At 39.4% G+C, this 17,469-nt stretch overlaps 2 protein-coding genes across 3 annotated transcripts in view; one reads left to right on the top strand and one right to left on the bottom strand.

Moving 5' to 3' along the window:
• The window catches only part of MOK (MOK protein kinase), an 18,368-nt gene continuing 899 nt past the window's right edge, over positions 1 to 17,469 (bottom strand). Inside the window, 12 exon segments of the mRNA XM_031553787.1 lie at positions 1 to 439; positions 442 to 676; positions 1,609 to 1,720; positions 1,956 to 2,129; positions 2,548 to 2,649; positions 5,011 to 5,189; positions 6,753 to 6,801; positions 7,286 to 7,364; positions 9,876 to 9,946; positions 10,590 to 10,594; positions 11,153 to 11,237; positions 12,761 to 12,895. Of these exon segments, the coding sequence (XP_031409647.1) occupies positions 303 to 439; positions 442 to 676; positions 1,609 to 1,720; positions 1,956 to 2,129; positions 2,548 to 2,649; positions 5,011 to 5,189; positions 6,753 to 6,801; positions 7,286 to 7,364; positions 9,876 to 9,946; positions 10,590 to 10,594; positions 11,153 to 11,237; positions 12,761 to 12,895 (1,363 nt within the window). The 3' untranslated portion in view covers positions 1 to 302.
• Positions 16,193 to 17,469, top strand: part of ZNF839 (zinc finger protein 839) — a 13,569-nt gene continuing 12,292 nt past the window's right edge. Inside the window, exon 1 of one of the 2 annotated variants that reach the window (XM_019615885.2) lies at positions 16,193 to 16,211. The gene's annotated coding sequence lies outside the window, so the exon portion shown is untranslated. The remainder of the gene's footprint in view (positions 16,212 to 17,469) is intronic. The other variant, XM_019615884.2, reaches the window with a different exon arrangement.

Consider the following 17,469-nt stretch of genomic DNA (forward strand, 5'->3'; position numbering starts at 1 on the left):
AACGTTCCATTCCTAATACTGAACCTCAACAAATCCTCTCATGTTATTTTTAACCCATCCCTTCTTCCATCGGGTTCTAAAAGGAAAAAATATATATATTTAGAAAGTCCAATGTAGAGTGTTTAATTAAACATCAATCACCTTCGGTAGCAGAACACCAAAGCATTAGGTAAGCAGCCCTGTATAGCTCTGGGGGGTTTCTGACAATTGTCAGAAAAACACAAAATAAAGCACTGTTGTTCTTGTTGGATCTCTAACAGTGATCACTGCACACTCTTGTTTTTCTTCACATTCTCAATACCTTAAAATGGCCAGTAACCTTCTCCTCTTCGTTCTATAGCAGGTAAGTGGTAATGTTTTAGGGAAGACTTAAGAGTCTTCTGTTTCTCAGACTGTTGAAGAAACAACAGAAGTTTAAAATATGCTCCATAAAACATATCTTGTTATACTTTAATGAGCAAGTGAGAATCTGTACCTTCATATTTGATCCAATAAATCTAACAGACTGCAGCACAGAGGTTGCACCACTTTTCTTAGCTGCAGGAAAAACTGAATGTGAAGTAGGTGTAGGAGGGGAAGGCAAGTTAGCTGCTCCAGAAGGTCTTAACATTGGTAGTTCTCCACAAGGAAGTCCGTGCTGACATTTTGCTTTATCCTGGACTTTACTAAGAGAATGCTTTTAGGATAGAGGAATAATGTGTAATTTCTCTGAGAACATCTTAGAGAAACAAAACAAATCAAATACTATTTCAGTGTGTTTGTTTGTTTGTTGTTGTTTGTTCATTTTTGTTTTTTAATTACTACCCCATGAGATGTTTTGTGCAATTTTCTCCTTATGGAAATTCTCACAAAGCTCACATTGATTAACCCAGGAACTAAAGTGGTGGAAAAACGTGTCTGATGCTGTGGAAGAAGAACTAATGCTTTCAATGTTAGATGCACATACATTTTTATGGTGATTGCTGTTTGTTGTGTTTTTTTTTTTTAAAGCTGCACTTGAGAGTTCTTGCATGCAGTACCAATTTCTGTCTCACTTTTCAAACACAGTGAATTCTAAGAGTGCATTTGTTGGGTATTTTTCATGTTATTTGACCACAAAGTTTTAGTAGACAGAATTTTGAATCCAATTTTAATTTGCTGATTTTCTGAGTATAAGTTCAGGATTTGTCTGGATATCAGCTGAACACAGAATAACAATATTAAAAAAGAAGACAACCAAAAAAACATATGCAGACTGAAGGCCTTGAAAGGCAAAAATAAAGTTTGAGCAGAGACAGAAAATGTATCTGAAAAACTTTTTTGTTTTAAACTCAGGGGTAAATTGGAAAAAACAAAGAAGTCCATAATTTGAAAAATGAGGCACTGACCTCCTAAATAGCAGCACCTATGAAAACTCTCTGTCAAAGGCATTATGTTGTTTCACAGCTTTTAAATTCTAACTCATCTGTTGCAGGGTTTGGGGGGATGGGGTTCTGCTCCAGACCCAATGAAGATTGGTATGGAGCAGACTGAGTAAAACCAACTAATCAGCTTAAACATCTAGCTAACAAGCAGAACCACAAATTGCTTTCTCGAAATGGACTGTCAATGCTTCCATGTAAATATTACCTCTCCTTGACTTCCCTTTGAAATTTGCCACAAATGCAGAGGTACTTGCCCTACTGTATTTTCTAGTAATCTTACTTTTTTGTGCGTGGCCAACGCTTGTGTATCATCTGCCCTAAAAAGTTTGGGGTAAAGAGAAGGAAAAAAGAGGAAAAATGTCAGTTTTGCTGTAAGTGAAGTTTGGACTTAGTGCAAAGAATTATCTTGACTGATATTTCATTGTATTGCAAAAGCTAAGTATCAGCACTGTAAGCAAACTTCACTTCAATCCACTTGAAATAATAAGCACACAGTGTTCTTCCACTTCTTGATCTTAATGTTCAAGATTGAAATGATTTGAAGTCACTTGCCAGAGCTCCTGAAAATAAGGATGCTGCAATGCTTGATGGGCAGCAATTCTCTCATCAGGGTCGTATTTTATCATAGCATACAGAAGAGTTAATCCTTTAGCAGATAAATTGTGCACCGGAGGAGGTATCCCTTTTCCTTTTTTAAAAGGGAAATGAAAATTCAAAATTGTTGACCTGTGTTAAGCAAGTTGAGAACAGTTACTCATAAATATTCACAGCAAAATTGCAACTTACACTTGAAAAAAAAAAATCGGAGTTAGGAAATCAATTGTTAGGGAAAAAGAAGTAACACCTGGACAAAACATTTTCTTTCCTAGCAAGTTATGTCATTGGCTTAAGCATAGTATGGGGGGAAAAAAGGCCAAATAAGATTGTTCTAAGCTCAGATTTCTTCTGCTGTGCCTACAAGCTCAGAAATGTGTGACGGTCTCTGGGGAAGAGGGGTAGAAAGAAGACAACGCTCTTTGGCCAGCAGCTGTCACAACACAAGTAGAATTTTGTGGCGGTTCTCTGCCCAGAAACATCCCAGCTGTACAGTTGTATTTTGGATATTTAACCACTGAGATTAATAATTATGAGAATGCGTACTTACTGCTTGAACTTGTTGAGAGTTCTGTTGGCAGGAGTGCCTATCACATCATGGATTTTTGAAATTTGGTCCAGATCATTAGATCCAGGAAAGAGAGGCTGAAAACTGCAAAGCAAGAGGTGGTAGTAGCATTACACCACTGTTAGTTAAAGTAGTTTAAGTGACATCATTGTCACTGATTGTTGTTTTTTTCCTCCATTTAAGAGAAAGATAAACTTTAGGATTATTTATTTGTGAACAGTTTTAATACCAGCCAACAATTACAGGATAATATGTGAGCAGCAGATTACTACAGCTGCATTTTTTGATTGAAAAGAAAGTTTGGGTTATTAAATAGAAATCTATAGTTGTCCTTTCCTCACAGGTTTGGGGTAAAATACGTAAGGATAACATCCCTCCTTGTGAAAGGTAATGGATTTAGGATTTTGTTTTCTTCTAGCATAGTTGCAGATCCCACAAAACAGAGTGTTTTCCTCCTTTTATGACAGCAAAACCAAGCATTCCCTTTCACTGTGTATGCACAAAGAAATACATATTTATAAGAAGCATTCCATTCCTACACACAGGTTCTTTTCAAGCAGCAGCACTGGAAAGATGGTAATTTGAACTACATTCCTGAGCCTTATCCTCAGTTAATATAAAACTTGCAAATAGTCCTTGAAAACATTGTTATCAATAGAGCAATCTGACTCAACAAGTTAGGTCCACTAACATTCAATTCTTGCATTTGTTCCCTTCTTCCATGCAGGCAGAACATTTCATTTGGCATATAATTTTAAGAAATGCTTCCTCCTTAGCACCACTTGGTTCTTGAAAACAAAACATTCAGCCCCCTTTGTAGAAGGGAAAAACTTCTATTAACTGTTGGTGAATTCAATCCAACAGCTGTCTGCTCACCTCTCTGAATGTCTTTGTAAGGCTTTGAGAGGAAGGAGAAAAAGAGATTTGATTCTCGTTGCACAGCTGTATCTCACAATTCAAGCAGAAGTGGGAGTGGCTTTTGTGTGAATGACAAAAATGTCAAAAATGCACCATCTCAAAGTGTAATGCTACAACTGAAGGAACAACTGCACAGTCCACAAAAGAAAGGAATCCTGAGCAATCCAGGAACCCAAGTTTATGAGGAGTAGAGAAAGGGAGAAGACTTGAAAGACAAATGTGACTGAGTAAGATTAAAAGATTCTTCCAAAAATGTGGTCTCAAGTGTAGACTTTGGCAAATGTTCAACAGCAAAAACTGCAGGATCCTCTTAAGAAGAAACAAACCTGTTCATAACTTCCTTCAGCTTGGCAAAGCTGTACTTTTGAAAATTCACTTATTTCCAAGGAACATTCCTCATTTCTTTCTGAACACACCTATTAGGTCTCTGAAAATGTGCAGTGGTTGCAAAGACAAATTTGTTACATTAAGCTAAAACTAGGAGGAAATATCTCATTTGCAGTGTGCAATTTTCTTGCAAAACTTCAAAGCACACCAATTCAAACTGGAATGGTAAAACACGGCATTTTTAAAACATTTGTTCCCAATTTACTTTGCAAGAGAACTACCACATTTGGAATTTTTCAGTTAACAGTTTTCTGACCGAATGAGAACTGTTTCTACAAGTTAGCAGCCAAAGCATAAGAGTTGTCATTTAATGTGATGGCAGCAGCTGCGCCTGCCATGTGGAGGAGGAGGAAAGAAAAAAGCAAATGTTACCACTCCTGGTTGCAGCAGTGTGGGAGGAGAATAGAGAAGAACTGCTGCTGTTGCTATGGCACAGAGATACTGGAGAAACAGTCATGCTGGTTTTTAGTTTTTTGTTTTCTGAAGACCGAGGACAATTTCACTGAGTTATGGTTTTATCATCTTTGATAATCCTATAGGGCTTTAATCTATTTTTTTCTGAACACTTCCTTCACTGGAACCCAACTTGAAAATATCCCAGGACACAAGGTTCTGGCGTGGCTCAAGGGTCTTGAACAACTATTTCATACACCAACTAGTAAGTGCAAGGGAGAGCCTTCACTGATCTTCTGTTTTCACAGAAGTCATGAAAAAAGGGGAAAATTTGCCATCAAGTGTATTAGCAAAGGCTGAGGATAACTAGTGATACCCATGCCAGGACTTGAGCTGTACTTCAGAGACACGGCAGATAAAGTACAGTCCTGTAAAATTCAAATATGAAGACAGAGGCTTGGGAGCAGGGGACTGTTCAACAATGTTATTCTCCTTGTAAATATTTTGTAATGGGTATGACATTTTCCCAAAGAGCTTGCTGCTTTACTACTGGCACAATAAGGTGAGCAGAGTGCCAGACAAGGGATGATTACTGCCTCATCAGCCCTGCAGACTGATCGTGCAGTGAAGTTCCACAAAATGGTGGGAACAAAGACCAGATTATCTTTACCATGTGCTCCTTATTTCAGTTATTTACCTTTGATTTTCCTGATAACAATAAGCAAGACCCTCCACTGAACACAGTACCTTGTGATTTCATAGAAAACACAGCCAGCACTCCATATATCCATTTTGTAGCTATAGTAGCCATTTGTAAGCAAGCATTCAGGTGCTCGGTACCAGCGTGTGGAGATATATTCTGTGTATGGCTGCTTAGAATATATCGTCCTACAAGATCCAAAATCTGCTAACTTCAGGGTATTCTGCTGCAAAAATAAAGTATCTTGAATTTAGAAACACGGAAATATTCAGGCAGGGATTTTCCTGACACATTTGAAGTAGTCACCATAAAAGAAATCACAGATTACTTAAAGAATAAAATATCAGAAAGCCCAAGGGGAGTGTTGTGGCAGTAAAACTGCATTTAAATAGCACATAGCTCCAAGAGTTGAAGGGATCTGTGTCCCACAATATGAAGAAATGCTTTTCTGCATCATTAAAAGACAGAGCTAAGAGTTAATTGAAAAGCATATGGACAATTACTGAAAGGAAGCCCACTAACTAGGACATCTGGAGTAAGTTATTTTCTTTGACTTCTTGCTTTTAGCAGTGATATAATGGATGGTTTCAGCTTCATTTTGCAACAGTTTTCTCCCGTATGCTTCCATGTTATAAAAAAAGAAAAAAATATCTCCAGAAAATGAAATTTCATCAACTGGACTTTAAAATCCTTGTTTTTCAGACATTAGCAAAATAGCATTCTGGAACTGGTGAGAGAATAGATTTCAATGAAGAAATCATCTGAAAGCTACTATCTTCTGCTCTCTTCTGTAGGAGTAACTTCCACTACACTTAGAGATTTAACCTAGAAAGATGCAGAACTGAACCCCATTGCACGTCTGTATGGGGCTGCTGAATCACGGCCTGAACCTCTGATTGATCACCTGAGGCGAGCAATGAGTCAGCCATGGGAGCACAGGTGAAGGCAATTCACCTGTGCTGCAGGAAGGGGTGGAGCCTGGCTCCATCTCTCCTAGACCCATTTAAGAGCTGACTGCCAGTGGGGAAGGATCTCTCCAGAGGTCTGCTCCATTGGAGTTCATCTTGCGAGCCGAGGACGGGATGAGTGACTTTCTCTCATTACTCCAATATAAATTATATTAGCCAAGCTCCTGGGGACACACCCACACACCCACCACACACGCAATCTGTATATCCATTGACTATATACCATCTGTATATCTATTGATTATACACACGTCTCTAAAGAAACACAGAGGAAAATATACACTGATACATGATTAAGGATCATTTTGCAGATTGGCAGAGAATCATCATAGAATCACAGAATGGTTTGGGCTGGAAGGGATTTTTAAGATGATCCAGTTCCAACCTCCCTGCTACAGGCAGGGATACCTCCCATTAGAGCAGGCTGCTCAAAGGCCCATCCAGCCTGGCCTCAGGGCTTTGACACCTGGGCATGGACACAGGGAGGCTCTAACATATCTGACCTACCTCAGGTTTGTGCCAGTAACAAATCTGCTTGTTCCTTCATTCCTCTAGATTAGGACTGAAGCATCAGAGGCAACTTCTTATGTAATTAATATAAATTATATAATGTTTATATATTTTATATATAATATAAATATTATAATATCATATATAGTTACTTATAGAAGCATAAAATTACTTATATAACAATGAAATATATATACATAAAATAAAAACTGTGCTTGTATTCCTAAAGAAGTATTACTTTCTCAGCATAAACAAAAATATACCAATACTTTTCATTTTCAGTTAAATATTCTCCACACAAAATGCATTACCTTTATTAATATGTTTTCTGTTTTCACATCTCTGTGAAATATTCCATTTCTGTACCAATATAAACACATCAGAGAGAAGAGTTCAGTGCAAAGATAAATATTATCAGTGCTTCCACTAATTTGTAAAACAAACAAAAACCAACCAAGCAAATCAACCATAAAGTAACTAACACTTCCATCAGCCCTACCAACAGCAGAGTAAAACATTAATTTTACCACTACAGTGGGACAAGAGCTGCAGGTATGGGAATGGGGAAAGGGTAAGTGGAGGAAGGGGAGGTCAAGCTTTCTACTTTTGCTCTCATGTAGTTACAAAAGGATGGGAAGGGCCCCCACGCTCCCAGAAGGGCTTCCTGCAGCTCCCCTCAGATGCTGGCAAAGCACTGGCCACCAGCTTGCACCTGGGCAATGTCCTTTTTTCACCCTGCAGCAGTCTGCTGCCTCAGGTATTTGTATGGATCTACTTAGCAATGACCCCAAAATCAGTGAATGATGCATTTACTGCAAAGTTGTTGCTGTGCCTGGTCTCTTACCTATGTATGTGATCAAGAGATTTGCATAACTGGTACATGTAGTTCTTTATTTTTTTTTCAGGTAATGGTTTTCTCCGTCCTAGAATTAAATTTCAAGTTGTCCAGGTCATTTTTAGCAAACAAGAGAATACCAGGAAATACTCTTCAGCTTCCAATAATGCACTGACATTACATTTCCAGTTACGCTATTTCTGTCATTTAAGGCTAGCTTTGTAATCCATTTTCCACTCAAATTCAGGCATAATTTAAATTTCAGTGAGAACCAGAGTAGTTGGGCTAACACAACTGTCAATTCAATAGTCTGTAAACGGCCTTAACTTTTACTGCCTGTTTTTCTTCCATTATCTGCATCTCCAAGTTCTGACAGAACTCCAGTATTTCACTTCTAAATGTCTGATTTCCTTCCTAAAAAAGGTCACAGGCTTTCAGGTTCATGATTCCTATCCATCACCTCAAATTAGTGTGATGTTTAAACGTCTGTGATTCACTATTGACTTGCAAATTACAGGTTAACCCAGGTAGCTGCTTGCTGTTGCACCTATAATGACAGTTATAAAATGCACCTACTTTACAGAGCCCTACAGTAACTACTGGGCCTTCTTCTTTTATAGGCTCCAAAGGCCTTTTAGTCTCGCTATAAAGCCTTTATATAATGGTGCAATGTTGTCAGCAGTGGCAGAAGTGATCACATTTTTGCAAACCAAAGCAGGTAGGGCTGTGCCCTCTGCCATCAGCGTGGGTAACAGGTGGGGCAGGAGGTGGGGACCTCCAGTCTGCCTCTGTAATCCACCGAGCAGGATCAGCTCACGGGGCACTGGAAACTGAGCACACTTCCATCAGGAAGTGTCATATTCTTACCCCAATAGAGGGAGATGGTGTTTCAACATCAGGATTTTTGCTGTTTTCAGTAGAAAAGCTGTTAAAAGATTTGGCCATTCAAACCAACTGTGATTACTGGTAGTATTTAAGAAACCAAACCTTCCTGAAAAGAAGTCATGCTCAGTTGTCTTTTCCTCTTCACAGGCCACTACTAAGATCTGGAGCAGATGCTCTTTCAGATTTATCACTGCACAAAGCTTACTGGGAAGCCATTACGAAGCGAACCGTAAGAAGGCAGCATTAGGAGGCTGCAGTCATTTTTCTTTGGAGCATCTTCCCCACCTCTCTGAGCCTCATTTACTTCCTCATTTTAAATGACCACAGTATTCTGACTGAAGCAAAGGCAAGGCTGCTTGTCACTGATACCCCCACACACTGCGAGTAAGAGAACGATGGCTTCATGTAAACACAAGTAGCCTTCACTGAACTAACAGGAATCTGTCAGTGTAACGGAGGGAACAAAATGGAAGGATCAACTTCTGCCCCATAAGAAAATAGTGATACCTACTGTGAAACCACCAAAGTTATTTTCTGAAGCAAACAAACAAAACCTACCTGGAAAACAATCTTGCTGTTTTAAAATTAAAAATAAAAACCAACTAATTAACCAAACACTAACACCAGAACACACTGAAACTTCTAGATTAATTTCCATCTGTGTTCAATGCTTAATATAGCAGGCTTTTTCACATTTAAAAAATACACACACATAGAGAAAGCAAGTGCTCTGGGGTGAAAAAAAATAAAGGCATTTAAAGAGCAAATCTATGCATTCTCTTTTTCCACAATTGTAGTATATTTCCTAGAGGGAGAAAATGCAGGTTTGTTGTTAATGTGCTGAACTAACTTCATATCAGTGAGGGCTCCTTCCCGCACTCAGCTGCTCATCTGACTTAACTTCAAAAATTCATCATGGAAAAAAATAAAGCCTTAATAAAATCAGCAATTATTCATGTTTGTTTCTTTGATCAGTGGAGTCAAACAACTCTATTTTAATCTCAGATCTTTACCGATCTGAATGCTCAGTGTCACAGACACAATGTGAGAGCAAGTCTTTATTTTACTACTCTGAATATCAGTAGCGTGTTGAGTTACTTAAATGACAATAAGATTTTAAATAACTCCACCAAAAAATCCTCTTTTACTACTGAAATTGTAAATAAGTGCCTCTCAGTTATTGTAACCAACTCCTTTGGTGTCTACAGATCCTTTCTTAAATCAGCTTTGTTCCTTCTGTAGGAATGCTTCCTTGAGCCCTGTGGCATCCCACCTGCTTTGACAGCCACATTCAGAATTCTTCAAAATGGGTGTTTTCAGTGAAAAATGTTCACTGAGAAGTGGAAAAACGTTACTGAATGGTCTTTAAAAAAAAACAGAATAATTTTCAAGTTGTTTTATTGCAGTCCTGACCTAACGAGCCTGTTCAAGTTGCATTTTTTGTTATATAAAGCCATTTTTTTTGTAGTCAAGGTTGTTTCCAAGTTGTCATGTGAAGTTTAACTGCAGAAATAGAGGGGCACTGACCTGACTCTTTAGAAACCTTCTGCATGCATCCGTGCTTTAAACAACTGGGTAGATGAAAGAGAGGAAATCAGTACAGCACAAAATTTCACTACAAAATTCATAACATGGAAGAGTGAAGAGAATATAATTAATTCCACTTTGTAGTCTACACAAGGAGAGTTTGTCTGTTTAAGCATATGCCACATACCTTTTATCAGCTCATAAATATTCATATCCATAAGTTCACATATCAGTGAAAGGCAGCCAGCTTTTTTATCACTGAAGAAACAAATTAGGAGACTTTAAACTAGAAATAAAATGTTCATGTTGATTTGTATACAGTGTAGAGAAAAAGTAATTTAACCAGTACTAAAATGGACATTTTCAATTGATGCTTTTATGTTTTCCAGCTTAGGCTCTGACATCTCATACTTACAGTTTGCACTATCCAGAGTGCCTTTTGCAAAATTTAATTGACTTACTCTGCGAAGGTGTTGGAATGCTTTTTTTTGAGCTATACAACATTGTTCAGTATCAAGAAATTTCCAGTAAATTGAAGTGATACAACCTTACAACAAGGTAGAAAAAACATTATGCCATACATGAAAATACTTTCTAGCTTGCTCATCAGTAGCGTATTGAGTGGAAATAAGCATCTGACTGGAATCTCTGCTCACAGCAGTTTAGGTACATGATACCATATCTAATACTTTATTTTCCATTTCACTGCCCTGCAGAGGCAGATATCTCTTGGTCTTCAGTTTTTCTAAGAAGATAATTGCATTAAAGCACACCTCTCTGCAACACTGTTAACCCTGACAACTAATGAGTGAAGGTACAATCTGCAATCCAGTTCACAGACAGACTGAGAAAGAGCTAGGTGAGTTGGTTGGCCATCTGGATGACACTGTATTAACGTCACAACAGCTGAAGCTAAGAATTCCAGAGAGCTGCTGACATGACTACCAGCTTCTTATGTATTATTTTCAAAGGACTATCTGTAAATCTACCTACAAAATGATGCTGCCAAGTAGCTTGTCTGGATCCCGACTTCAAACTGCCAGGCCAAACCAAGATCCCTGAAGTATCAGAGCATATTTCAGCAAATAAGCTCTGAGCATGCCAAACCAAGAGTCTCCAGCAGACTAAGTGTTGTGTAGTTAAAGTAACTCAGTGGGTTTGGGACGTGGGTTCAAATCATCAGCAAGTATTATATGTTACAACATGAAGTTTAGGTATGCTAGAAATACATCTAGCCTGTCATCTTAATGTGGATGTCGAAGTGTTTTTCAGATTGCTGCAAAAGACAGCGAGCTCTCATTTAACAAAAAACCACAATGACTTCAGAATTTGAGAGATCTGCTGCTTTTTCTTTCTGCTGGAAGGAAAGGCTGGCTGAGCTCCTACAGATTGCCTCTAGGTCCAGAAGTTACCCATACTGCTTGAACAAAATAAGGAAGAAATGAATGAACCATACTTACAAACAACTTCATGTAACTTAAGGATATTAGGATGTGGACTCAACCTCCTGAGGGCTTGTATTTCACTCAGATTATTCACTTGTTCAATACTAAAGTTGAATTAAAAAGAAAAAGAAAGCTGACTTGCAATCAGAGACCAGATTATAATTGTCCTCCCCTGCCACGACTGTCAGAACTCACTTCACACTAGTTCTGAAACAGAACTTTCAAGTGCAGGATGAGATAAATTGTTTGCCTGCTTTGTTTCTTTATGGAGCAAATCAATAATCAGCAGATTATGGGCTCTATTCCTTCTTGCAGTCCAGAGCAGCTGGACTTACCTTAACATGATCAGTCATGTACTGTGCTCTAGACACCAGTTACTGTGCCATGGACATAGCTGGGAGGAATTTTGTGACACATACTATGATGCAGTTCATTCTAAGCTGGTGTAGCATACGTACCAATTATTGCTCAGCATGCTGCTGGAAGTGACAGTCTAGCCGTGCCAAATTTAACATTTAAAATTCAGTTTGAATGTTAAGCAATTACATGAAAAATATATGCTATTCAGCTGTTGCTTAATTATTTTGTTGCCCTCCTAGACTATAATAAACAAGAAAACCACATGATATAGAACCTCTGAGGAGGGAGGAGGAAACAAAGAGCTTTGTATATTGTTAAATGGATCAGAACAGGAGACATAAGCTTTTTCATGACTTTAAAGCTAAACATCAAGTCATAATTTTCCAATCTGAAACCAGGAGAAATGCTTTGAGTGGGCTTGTTCTGTTTAAAACACTTGTCTGTTTCTTAAAGAGTTTACCAAGAGAATTTGTCACTCAATTCACCAGAGGGTTAAAGGCCTAAAAAACATTAAAACCGTACTACATGAGACACAAGTTGGCTTGTTGTTCCCTACCACCGAACTGCATACCTCCTGATCTTGATGTAGCAGAGCAGGTAGTTTCAGTAGTCCTTTGATCATAAACTGGACAAGTCTGGTCAGTACTAGGTAATGCATAAATGACCCAACAGTTGTCTAACGCGGCAGAGAATCAGAAGTCACATCATTAATTGAAGATATTTGGGTTCTTTTGTGTTTGTTTGAGCTCACAGTAATTTTTTCACACTTCCACTTTTCCTTCTCTAAAGCTCTGAGACAGTAAACTGCTGACACCAGTGAAGTTTCACTTAAGAGCAAAATGTCCTAATTTACGTCTTCTCTACAAATGTGTCACTCCCACTGTGATCAGTAGGAAGTTAAGAGATTTAACTGAGAATAAGGTCAGTGACCCACAAAAGCAGAGTTGGGTGCATATATATTTGGAGAAGAATGTCAAGTGAATGTCTCTGCTTCCACATGGCCCCTACTTTTCTTGTTTAACCCTCCATCCAGCAGTGGTCAGGCAGCATTTGCTATAGTAGAGGGCAACAGTTCAAGTACTCAAGGAAATAACCCCACTGCCAAATAGGAAGGCCTTTCATAATAAGCAGCAGAGATCTCTTCCTACACTGCATGCAAACCTTTTTACTACACAAGTATTCAAAAACCTTCACTTAATCCTTTTTTTTCATTTCCCCACTAAATTTCAATAAGATACCCTGCAGGAGTAGAATTAATTACGCATACCTTTTAAAATGTTGTTTCATGCATTTACATGCATAGTACTTTCCATCTCTAAGACTCAGCATCTTCAGAACATCAGAAAACGTTCCCCCTCCTATCTTACAAACTGGTTTATATTCTAAAAACAAAAACACATTGTTTCAGTTTACAGTAGAAATTGTTATAACGACTGCATAGTGATCCATAGTAATTTGCTAAATTCTGACTACTGGAATATTTTTTTAATAAAAGTCTTTTTTTTTTTTTTTTTTCTGTTAACACATCCATTGTTTGAGAGGAAATATAAGGAATAACAGAAAACAACATTTGGCTGCTCATATTACATGAACTTATGTTCCTGAAATACACTAACCCAAGCTTCAGGAGTAACCATTGCCTCCTTGCTCAGAGACACGATGCTTTCCACATGGCACTTCTTATCCTTTCTTTCTGTTGCAGTGCATTAGCAACTGAGGAATGCATTTATGCTTTGTGTCTTTCAGAAATGTATCATTTTCTTGAAAGGGTACCTTGGCATTGTTTCACTTTTTTCTTTTTTAAAGAAAAGTAATTACTGATTTTAAAGCTTTATTCCCTTTTCGTCTTCAGTCAAGAGTACCCAAGTAGGCCAAGAATAAGGCTTTTCTTAAATATTCTCAGTCTTCTTCTGATCTCCTTCAGAACTGACATTTCTTTCCTCCTTTATTCTCCTCCAGCATTCTAATCAACTGTTCTCAATCCTACTGACTGGTTCTCTTCACCCACCTTGTCCTCCTGTTTCCCTTTATTTATAGCACCCACCGATTCTATCCTTGATAATTCTTCCATTTATTTAACCTGCACAAAACCCAACTCTGCTAAGCTCTACGCTGCTCTTGCTTTTGAGCTAGTCTTGTTATTTGAGAAAGATCCAAACCCAGGGAGGCAGAGCAGGATACCTCCTTTACCCTACTCAGCTCCTCTGGGGAGTCGAAATAACAGCAGGAGAACTCCAAGGAAGTGCAGCTGTCTGCATAAGCTGCCATGACAGCACTCTGAGCCGTGGATGTGCTCTGCAACACTGCTCTCCCAGAAGCCTTCCTAACCTGATGGGAGGACTCCTTCTAAGGTCACTCCTCGATCAGATTCTGTCCTACTGCTTGGATTGGAGAGAAGGGAATTTAGTAGCGTAGATGTGGGTCATTTCATGCCAGTTGCTCTTTGTGGCCAAGAAGATTTCCAGATATGTTTAATTTACAAGTATAAATACAGCCTCACAGCAGAGAAAGTCTGCCAAGGAATTTTGCAGAGAGAAAAGTCACTTAGGCAGAGACATTCTAATGATGTTTTCCAACTAGCAATCAGTTTGTGTTGCCTTCACCTCTTTTCTCCTCCCCAAGCTTCACACTTGTTAAAAGTCTTTTTTACCTTGTGATGCAAGTGCTTACATTTTAATTAGCAGAAACTGTCCCCATGCAACCCCCCCTTTCTCCAACAAAGCTTCTGGGAGAACTGTCATTTGCTTTTCTTGTTTTTGTCATCTGCTGCTGAGGTTTTCTGATCATGCTTCATGGTGTTCCAATATAGAAAATATACATATATATTTTTACCCATAATTTCTTTAAAACCCAGCCCTCTCCATAAATTCAAACAGTCCTTTCATTTCCTACATTGTTTCCTCCCCTTTTTCCCTTAAACTCACAAATCAGGCCTTCTAATTAGAAAAAGAGAGAAAACAGAGCAATTTAAAACCAATCACACAGTCTAATGCTCTCTACACAACTACATATGGAATGATTATTAGAAGCAGAAATAGAATTTGAAAACCATTATGGTAAAGGAGACAATAGCAGAGATTCCAAGGTATGGGTGAGACCATGGGGTTTAGTATGTGTGGCTGTTAGCAGAAACTGGGCAGGCAGTGCTTCAAGCAGGTGACTCCTAATCTTTTGTGAGCTCTGAGGAACACAAGCAAGAAGCATACTTTGCACGCACCCTCCTTAAGTTTTAATTTCCCATCTAAATAGCTAAATATAAAACAGGCGTCATAAATTCAAAGTAGTTGAATCCAACATTTCTAAAGAAGGCTTATCAATAGAGTTTTTGCTAGCAACTGATCTCCACTAAGACAAACACAATGGCTGTGCTACATGCTCATACAACAGCAGAGCCAATTTCCATGGCGAAAAAATACCCAAGTAGCCATAAAAGTTATTTGTTGACCAAGTGAGCCATGAGCGACGCTGGGTGCACCTCTGGGAGAGCAGATTTAAGAGAAGGAAAAACTGCTGCGGAACTGCAGCTGGGAGAGAGGAGGGAGAGAAGCAGCCCTGCTGCCACCAAGGTCAGTGCAGGAGAGGGCAGGAGGTGCTCCAGGCGTGGTGCAGCAGCGCCCGGCAGCCCAGGGGAGGCCTATGGTGGAGCAGAGATGGAGCGTTACGGACTGCCTGCATTCCCCTGTGCTGCTCCAGGGAAGGAGGGAGAAGAGGGTAGATGGGTGGAAGATAGTTTTACTTGGCTTCTGGTTCTCACCGCTCTGGTCTGTTTGCAACGGGCAACAAACTGCATTCATTTCCCTATGTTGAGAGTGTTTTGCCCACCATAGCAATTTGTGATTAATACTCAGTCCTTATCTTGACCCTTGAACACTTTTCCATCACCTTTTCTCTCTCTCTCCCTTTGAGGACAGGAGTGAGAAAGCAATTGAAGCAGTTAACTGCCCATTAGGTTGAAGCCACCACAGGTCTACTTATTTTTACAAGAAAATGCTGCAAGGCATGCAAAAATACCTCAAGTGCAAGTAACAAAGACCTGAGGAAAACACTGGAGAGCCATCCTCTCCACCAGTGACAAGAATGACAGCAGAGACCACAATAGCTGAAATCAATTGACTGAAGAGCAGAATCAGAAATGAAAATTGCACTAGTCAAAATGTTGGTTTTTTGTTGATGCATAAAATTAGCATATAAACTCTCAACAAAGCAAGTCACTGAAGATGGGAGAGCCTTTCTCCTAGGGAGGAAATGGGACGGTGATGACACAACAAGTTATCGTTTAATGAGAAACTGAGAGGAACTCAGACATTATATGAATAATAGTGAGATTTTATAGATTGAGAAGGAAACAAATTAGACTGCAGCATACCAACAATTTAATACCAATTTTGAAGTCCACAGGCCAAGATTTATGAAGACCCTTAAACATTCACTTCCACATAACCGATCTCAAAAGTGACTAGATGGCAACTGGTCTATAGGGGAACTGTTATGTCACAGCCTGAAATGATGATTAGGCACCTGGTGAAGGGGGTGGCTGGCCCAGGAAGCACAGGTGCAAGAGATTCATCTGTGCTTTACACGTGACTGGAAGAGGTGGACCCAGGGTCCACACCTCCCTGGGCTCATTTAAGGGCTTTCCTTGAAAGGAAGAACATCTCCTGGGTGAGGGCTGTCTGTTAAGAGGTGGTCTATAGTCAGAGATCTTCATCACCAGCTGGGTGAGTCAACTTTTTCTTGTATGTGATTATTGATATTCCTAATGATTCTTTGCATGGTATCACAAAGAACTTAACAGTAGTGGTTTCACTGCCTCTAAGGACAGACACCATTAAGCAGTAAATGATAGTAACTTCAAGCAAACACTGAACTAGAATAACCAGGTTGAAGTATTTCAGTGTTAAACTATGAAGTTTAACACAGCTACAAAACTACCAGTGAGTTTAGCTGAATTTGTGGTGAAGAGAGACAAGATTTTAAAATTTCCTGAGCATTTTAAGACTGACTACTTTGAGGATTAAATTAAGTAAACAGTGCTATTCTTGCTCATGTAACATCAAGGAATGCAGAAGACCTAATCCCCAGTTGCTTTTTTTTTTTTTTTTAATGACATCTGTAGAAATGCAGACACTAACCAACCTTTCTTTTCTTTCCTGGCTATTTCAGCATGTGTAGAGGCTAAGGCTTCAAATGGTTAGAGAAGGCAGACAAAGATTAGGAAAATGAAATAAAATTCCATACAAGTCAACAAAATAAGGACTAGAATACACAAGTTATTTATAGGAATAAGTTATGGCAACTTGAACTAGTCTAACATCAGAGTTGTGGCTGTGAGAATGGCAGAGAAGTAATCCTTCACTAGAAAGGCATTCTGGTGTACAAAAAGCTACAGGAGCCAGAAAGAAAGAACAATAAAAGTTACGTGTGAGTAATAGAATGCAAAGTCTGGGCCCATGTCTCTGCATCAAGAGAGCACAGAAAATCACCTTCAGCTTGGAACTAAAGAATCCATTGCAAAGTGGCAGAAAAGACAGCACCCCAACAGTCAATGGGATAGTATAACACCTAAGGCAGATATCTTGTTGAGATGAGGCTGAGGAAGAAAAAGCCATGGTGTTTAGGTGTAGCAGTAAGGCGCATGGGAAGGGAGAAATGAAGACAGCAATGGAAAGCTTGCCTTCAGGTACGGTCAGCAGGCCGTGACACCTCACTAAGGCACTCAGTGACCTGCTGAGAGCGTGGGGTGTGGCATGGGATGTAGAAAGACCGATGCCAAGCAATGGAAGGCACGGCTTGCAGATCGTGGTAAGAGGGAACTTGTGATTTCTGCAAAGACACTGGGAGGCGGGCAGGCCGCTGATCTGCAGGAGCAGGAACGTTCATTAGCGGGCTGGGCGTGCAGGAGAACAGCATTATCCAGCAGCAAGGCGAGGAAACCTCGGGGCTGCGGCCTCCGGGGCCTCAAAGCACCGCCGCCGC

Source organism: Meleagris gallopavo, chromosome 5, assembly GCF_000146605.3.
Source record: "Meleagris gallopavo isolate NT-WF06-2002-E0010 breed Aviagen turkey brand Nicholas breeding stock chromosome 5, Turkey_5.1, whole genome shotgun sequence".
NCBI classification, from domain to species: Eukaryota; Metazoa; Chordata; class Aves; order Galliformes; family Phasianidae; genus Meleagris; species Meleagris gallopavo.